The sequence below is a fragment of the Echinops telfairi genome, unplaced genomic scaffold, assembly GCF_000313985.2.
Source record: "Echinops telfairi isolate 266 unplaced genomic scaffold, ASM31398v2 ScPeMD7_7469;HRSCAF=8507_1, whole genome shotgun sequence".
NCBI lineage: Eukaryota > Metazoa > Chordata > Mammalia > Afrosoricida > Tenrecidae > Echinops > Echinops telfairi.
The window spans coordinates 93688096-93696031 of NW_022111373.1; the positions used below are offsets into that span (position 1 = coordinate 93688096).

The 7936-nt window shown below is 45.3% G+C and overlaps 1 protein-coding gene across 2 annotated transcripts in view; it reads left to right on the forward strand.

The window, feature by feature from the left end:
• PDE4D (phosphodiesterase 4D) overlaps positions 1–7936 on the forward strand; it is an 893429-nt gene that overhangs the window by 669417 nt on the left and 216076 nt on the right. For both annotated transcript variants that reach the window (XM_004703593.3, XM_045285313.1), the window contains exons 4-5: positions 2861–2934; positions 6238–6287. In XM_004703593.3, the coding sequence (XP_004703650.1) occupies positions 2861–2934; positions 6238–6287 (124 nt within the window). The remainder of the gene's footprint in view (positions 1–2860; positions 2935–6237; positions 6288–7936) is intronic.

The window sequence follows — 7936 nt, forward strand, 5'->3', positions numbered from 1 at the left end:
GAGAATGATGTACAAATGCGCTTTACACAATTGATGTGTGTATGGATTGCGATAACAGTTGTATGAGCCCCTAATAAAATGTTTGAAAAAAACAATGAAACCGAAAAATCGAACTGAACATATTTATTGTGACTGAGGCACAGCAAACTCCCCACACTAGGTAGATATTTAAGAGCTGAACAAATGTGGTGTGGGACATAGGAGTACACCCTCGACCACATATGGACTTGGCAGAAGGTACTTCTACAGATATACTTGTGTGTGTCGTAGCTCTATCCACATTTATAATAGAGCTCGCATAGGAGGCAGAGTTGCACAAACTTCCTAGCCAAAGTTATGCAAACAAGAACATAGTCACTGGATTTGGAGACGTGAGACTCAGTAACACAGTCCATAAGAATAATAATGGTCTATATCCTACTTTGCTGAGTAATCACTAGAGTCTTAAAGGCTCAGAGTTGACCATCTCAGATACAACTGCTGGTCTCTTTCTATCTGGAACAAAGAGGAGTGAAGAGCATCACATGTCTCCAAAGCTTAAATAATTGATCCATAGGGCCAATGGCCCGGGGAACCACAGCTTGCACTAGCTGGAGACCCAAACTAGATGGCTCCTAGCCACGCACACCAACCTCTCCGATCAGATCGCAGTAGATGTTGCTAGAAAGGATGGAGAAAGGGGTAGGAGACAATCCAAAATGATGAAAAAGATCAGGTTTACTGCTCTCATAGATAAGAGTGGAGCCTTCAAAACTATGGTCCTTAAAAGATAGCTTTTGAACCCAGAACTAAATCCACACCCAGAGATCACCTTTCCGCCAAACAATAGACCTCTACAGTGACAAAAACACCTGGGGGGCAGGGACACCGCAGAAGAGGACACCCTCTTTGACCCGAAGGCCAGCATGTGTCCAGAAACAACGTTCAGAAGGCCCAAAGGGGCAAAGAAGATGGGTGAGTGCAACGGACGAAAGAACGCAGGGAGGCAGCGGGAAGACCCTGGGCTATAGAGGACATTGCCACGGAGGTCAGCAAACAGCGTATCAGTCGCTGAGGGGAACCAATGTGCTTTGTACACTCTCACCCACATCAGAAAAAGGGTTTTATTTTTTAAAAAGCAAAACACCTTCCTATAGAAAAACAACTTTGGTTTCTCTTTTATGAACTCACGCTTCCTTTCAAGTGAGCCCAGAGCAGGAGTTGCCCACAGTACGCTCTCTATGTACCAAGCTGTCAGATGCATCATGCTGACCCATTATTGACTAGAATACAGTGATCAGAACGCTCAGGTTCAGACTTGAACTGTTGATGATCCTTTAACTCGATAGCCACTTCTTATGACATAAATTAAACCTGCACGATCTAATGACAGTGGGTCATTTATCCCATTTACCCGTGCATCAGTCACGGTTTCACGCCTAATGGGAGACCTTGGGGCTGATGGCCGAGGCTGGCTATTGGGAAACCCTGTCATCAGCTGCAGCAGCTTTCAGAGCTGTGAGCTGTTATATGTGATAATGAGCCAGGTGTTTCTGGTGACTGGCTTAATTAGAGTTGGCACCTTAGGAAATGCCATTAACTCCTTAAGGGACTGTCACAGTAGGTCACTGGCCACAGGCATGGATGTGACATGCTGAAATAAATGACCAAGTCAGAAATGTTTAGGATATTTGTATCTTAAGACAAAATTTGAGAATGACTGGGCCAGATGAGGAACTTCTGGAGACAGTTCTTAAAGCCTTGGGGCCATTAGAAATGTCTCCTTCTGTTATCATAGTTGTGTTTTTGGTTTTTTTTTTTGGCTTATCAATGATAGGTGTTGAGTATCACAAGTACAATTGTACAGGAGCCCCACTGGTGTAGTGGGTTGCATACTGGGATTCCAAGCACAATGTCAGCAGTTCGAGCCCACCAGCTGCTCTGAGGAAGAAGGAGGAGACTCTATGCTCTCTTAAAGCTTTTTTCAATGTCAGAAACTGAAAGGGGTACTGCTACATGGTGCTATAGGCTCACTATGCATCAGAACTGACTTTTTCCAATTTACCAGACAGTGGTGCCTGTGGGCCCCGCCTTCTCCTGCGAATGGACCCGTTGTGCTTACACGTCATTTTATTTAGCGACCTTTGTGTGTACATAATAGTCATTCCTGAAGACCTCTTCTAATCTGTGCTTCAAATGACCTCAGCAAAGACAATACAGGGGCAGGGGGGAGGGGTGCCCTCAAAAAGTTAGTGAAAACCTCTATTATCTTTTCCTTCCCTCTTCCACAAATGTTTTGATCCCCCTTTGTTCTATCTGTTTGCTAGTTAAAGTGCCTACTTATGTGGCAAAAACGAAAAGAAACAAATACTTGGAATTTACTCAGCTTGGTTGGAGATGATAGGATTCTGGGTGAATCTTTAAAGAGAATTTGGGGAGTAATCATTCAGTTTTTAACTCACACCCAGAGAGAGTTATTAATATTTTATAGTAAGACTTATCATGTCTTATGTTGTACTATTGCAAACTTAAAATTATTCAAATTTAGATAAAATGCAACGATACTGTTTGTATATTGCCTGAGATTTCATCCAATGGCAAGAGAGTCCCAGAATTTTTTTGGAAACGGCTACCATTGCCAGCATCTTCTTAGACAATGAGGACGAGGGTGGAAAACGCCTGCTGCCTGCCTTTTCTGGACTTCAAGTGGGTGCGTGGGAGCTTCACTGAGTGCTGAAAGGTCTTTGGAAATGTGTGAAACTAAGTAGCAAGCAATAGACTTCACTCAACCAACCAGACTTCTTTAAATCACCAAATTTCTCTAAATGGCATTAAAGATGAGCATAGTCCAAGAAGTTCACACAGTCTTGTTTGGTTGTAGGTCTTGGCCAGCCTGCGGACTGTACGAAACAACTTTGCTGCATTAACTAATTTGCAAGATCGAGCACCCAGCAAGTAAGTTACCCTCCTCTTTTGTTTTTCCCCCTCCATCTTCCTCAACTTTTATATGGTGTTTTCTCAATCTGAGTGAATTTCGGGTAATAATCAGATCACCCTGAGTGGTGAGTGGTTATCTAGCTATTGAAACTGTCAGACAATCTCCTGTGAATTGTCTGTAGGTCCTTGGGAAAGGTGGTTCTGATATCAGAGATGAAACCATATGACAAATAAGTACAGCGATCCCATCTGTCAGTCACTTGCCATCCTCAGTCCTCTGCCCAGTTCATTCCACTCCGGGTAACCTCATCATTTTTACCTACTTCATAAATTGACCCTGGGTATACCACCTATTGAGAGAACGATGGAGACTTCTACTCCCGTGAAGAGTTACAATCTTGGAAACTCACCCTGTCCAGTAGTTGTCATCGACTGAGTGGCAGTGAGCTGAGCCTTCTTAGCAAGGCCTTGTGAGTGTGACCAATCATGGGATGAGACTGATATTCCACAGGGCAGAAAAGCTGCTCCAGCTCCAATGTGGTTTGGATTGGTGCTACCATCTCATGCAGGAGCCTGCTGGCACTGTGGGTTAGATATTGGGCTGCTCACATAAGGTTGGCTGTTCAAACCCACTGTTCATTTGCTCTATGGGAGAAAGACGAGGCTGTCTGCTTAGTTTCAAACACCTCCAATGGGGACACTGTCGATCAAAATTGATTGGACAACACACAGTGAGTGGCTGTCATCTTGTCAAGCCTGAAAGTCACCTCAACGCCATTCTTGTCATTCTGAGACACATTTCATAGCAAAGATCGGCACCTCTCCTGCTGTCACTCAGACCGGCAGCCTTCAGGGAGCATTTTGGTAAAATTGGATTTCTGTGATAACAGGCAACTTTGAAAGAGGTGATCAGAAAGGTGAAAGGTGAGATGGGGCATGATTCTCATTTGGCGGCTATGAGGAAAGGTGAAAATATTAAAAGCGAGAATCCATTTTTGAAGATGGAATGGACATTTGATCAGTTGTTATGAAAATAACTATTTGGAAATTTTATTTTTTGTAATAAATTCATATCATTAAAATACAGTCATTACAGACTCTCCAGAGGGCGGGGATCTTTAAATCAATACAAGAGAACAGTGACGGAAATGTCTTTGGAATCACAATTTGCTCTGCTGATCAAAGGGGCTCTGGGGACACAGTGGCCTATGTCGGGGTGTGGCAATCACAAGGTCCGTGGTTTAGATCCACCAGGCCCACAGGGGAGAGAGAGAAGGCCGCCTGCACCCACAGAGCTTCCAAGTCTCTGAACTCAAAAGGGGCCTGTCCTATCGGGTCAACGTGTGGAGGTTGAATTGGTGGCAGCGGGTTTCATTTTGTGCGTTTCCAAAGCATATACAATCTTATGACAGTTACCAGTTCTGAAAGAAATCCAAACCTCTGACCTTTCTATTTCCCAATAATATCCTGGACCGCCAGAATGTAGTTTCCATAATTACAAAGCACTCGGCAAGTCCATCCTGGGAGAGAACACATGTTTATAAATCAGTGTACTTGCTACACCGTAATGAACTGGGGCGGGACTTAGAAGCATCAGCTGATTGTCATGTGGGCCACTTGATGGATTTTTACAGTCCTTCCCCCTCAACCTAAGCCTTTTCTCTAGTATTTTCCCCTTCCTCAAACAATGGGCCTCAACTTCGATGTAACTTTTTCTAGGGTAACCTCCCCAACGTACCTATTCCCACAAGGCCCACACTGGTAATGCAGCCTTCTTCTGCAGTGTGGCCCCATCCAGTACTCAACCCCTCTCACAGCTCCTTGCGCTCTCTGCTTGTCTGGATGCTCCTTAAGAAAGACCCTGTGGAGGACATGGATCCTCTGTTTGGGCGATGGAAAATCCAAGAATGGTTAATGATGCTGTTTGGACAGCATGTGGAATGCCATCCAGATCAGTGAGCGGTATATGTGAAGATCGAAGCCGTGTCAAATGTTTGTTAACTGCATATTTATCCTGGTACACTTGCATATCTGTGTGTGATATGTGAAAGTCATGTCTTAAGTGAGTAGAGATTATATCTTGTCCACATTTGTGTTTCTGATAATGAGCGTAACCACTAGCATCGCCATTACTTTGTGAATGCCTGTTGGTTGAAAGGGTGAGTAGTGACCCGGCCTATGAAACCCAGGCTGCGATGCCAGGTTGCCCTTCCTTACCTCCCATGTGTTCTAGCTGCATGGCTGTACTGACATCAATGGCCACTTGGGGATGGGAGCGCTTGGTAGGACATAGGGTCACTCACAGTGCCTCCCGCCCCCCTCTGGAAAGTCTGAGACCTACAAGAGGAAGGACATTTCTGATTTTCATTTCCAATTTCAGTCTCAAATTTCATCCAGGACATTGGAGTTGTATCTTTAAAAGGTATTCAGGATACCTTCTGTGTCCTTCATTGGGGGGGGGGGGGGGGCTTGGACACTAGCAGCTGGGCCCTGTGGTCGGGAAAGAGTGGGTCAAATAAGGGTGAGGATGTCACACATCACACTGCCCCTCTCTCACCAAGAGATCCTGGGAAAGACCACAGTGTTCGACTGAGTCTCAGGGAGAAAGTTGGGGACAGTGGAAATGCAGCCCTGATGGGAGCTTGTGGGGCACAAACAGCTAAAGCACCCAGCCACTCCATGAAAGGCTGGGGGGCTGAGTGCACCCAGAGGCCTGGAAAGACAGGCGTGGCCATCCGCTTCTGAAGAGCCCAGAGCCCTGAAAGCCCTCTCAAGCAGCTCACTCTGCTCCAGGGTGGGCGAAGAGGGGGTCCTCTGTGAGGCAGAATCACCTTTATGGCAACTAGCTTTCAATCAGTATGAACTTGCTCTTGCTTCATGTCCTGTGACATTCAGCTTATTTACCTCAAGAAACCGTCACCTCGTAGCGCAAAGGGCCCCTTGGCACTCGACTGACTAGCCTGAGAGAAGTCGGCATTGTCATTCTCTAGCTTAAACATCATCCTTTAATTGAAGATGGTCTGTCTGAAATGACTCACTCAGACTCAAAGTCACTGCCACGGAGTCAGTTCTGAGTCACAGCAAGCCTAGAGGACAGGGTAGAACTGCCTCTGTGGGTTCACCGGATTGTAGCTCTTTACCATGGAAGAAAGCCTCATCTTTCTCCACAGGAGCACCTGGTGGTTTTGAACTGCTGACCTTGGGGTTAGCAGCCCAACACGTAACTACTGTGCCACCAGGGCTCCTATGAAATGACTCCCAGAGTATGCAGATCTTCAGTCAGCACATACTCATTGCTCTGTGTTTTTCTCTCTTTGTCAGAAGATCACCCATGTGCAACCAACCATCTATCAACAAAGCCACCATAACAGGTAAGGTCCGCTGGCACGTTCTTCTCCTCCTGTCTACGGGGAAAACGTACCTTCTGTGGGTCAACATAATCCTAGCACCGGTTTTCTACCGCGATTATGTTTCTTAATGATTCTTTCCTCTCTGAACTATCATTTCTTGGATTCATCTCACAGGTTGTGCATTTACACTGTTCCTTGGGAAATCTGTATGGTCGTTTTGCTTCTCTTTTTTTGGTCACCGCGTGCCCTTGTGCTCGTGCTGGGTATGGCTCTTGGCATGTGTGTTGTGAAAAATATTATTGCCTTCAAAATGCTGCAGCATGTGGGTTCAAAGGTAACATGATGAGTCCGGGGCCGGTAGATGTGTCGTAGATGTAATGCACATGGAAGCATGAATAAGAGGATATCTTCTTGGACAGTCAAGATACCAGTGGTGCAGAGGGAAGAAGCTACTGCTGTGAGCCTGTTGGGACCCAGACATCTGAGAATAAATGTATTGGGGAAAGCAGAGAAGAAGTTATATAATGCAGGGGGAAAAGTCACTGAGTGTGAAAGAAAAGGTCCCACAGATGTTTGCCAAGGAGAAATAAAGAAAGGGTGAGGGAGCTAAAGGTCAGAGAAATAAAATTACCCAGGTTCCTACGTGTCTGTCTGAGATAAGAGATTTGACCTCAACTGAACCAAACATGGAAGGAATGATCTCATTCTGAACCTGAAATCAAATCGAACGTACTTAACTCCTGTCTTGAAACCCCAGTTGAATCATTAAAATAATTGCCTGGCAAAGAAAAACCTATGTTTTCTAAAATTATTTCCAGGAGAAAATGAACATATTCTCCAAATGAGCCCAAGAGTTCATTTGGTTCGTCTTCCTTCAAATTCATTCAACGTGTAATAAGCTGACGTGCTTCTCCTTCAATTATTAGTAATTACACCTGACCCAAAACTTCTGTCCATTGAGTCCACTCAGCATTTTTCAACCAGTCTTGTCTACGGTTGGCCACCGCATCACCGTGGAATATGGGATAGTTGGCAATGTTGCCTATTTCTTCCCGAGTGTCTGTTGAAAAGTGCCCCTGTTTCGATGACTACTCAATTATTGATGCTCTTTTCCACGATTCCCTTTTAAGATCTTGTTGGCAATGATTTCCAGTTCCCATTTCCCAGCGGTTTAGTGCGGCTCAATGGTTTTACCATTTGCCATTGATCAAGAGAGGAACAATAATGGAAATCCCTGTATATTAAACATCAGCCACACACATACCAGAAAAATCCAAGTCGCATGTAAATGTGCCCACATTGAGACAGGGATCTTTCTGCTCACTTGCCTGGACATATCAGAGGAGGAAGAGGCCTGCTTTTGCCAGCACCGACCTGGTGTTGCTATGCCCGTGATGACCACACCTACCCTGCCCTGGTATAACGTAGGATCCCTCTGAAGAGGGGGCCTCTCCCCTCCCATTTTTGCAGTAAGTAACCTGGTGGTCTAGTGATTTACATGTTGAGCTGCTAACCTTAAGGTCAGTTGTTCGAAACTACCAGCTGCTCTATGGGAGAAAAAGAGGCTTTCTACTCCTGTAAAGAGTTATCGTCTCAGAAACCCACGGGAGAAGTTCTACCCTGTCCTCTAGGGTCACTGTGAGTCAATCGACTCCAAAGCCGTGGGTTTG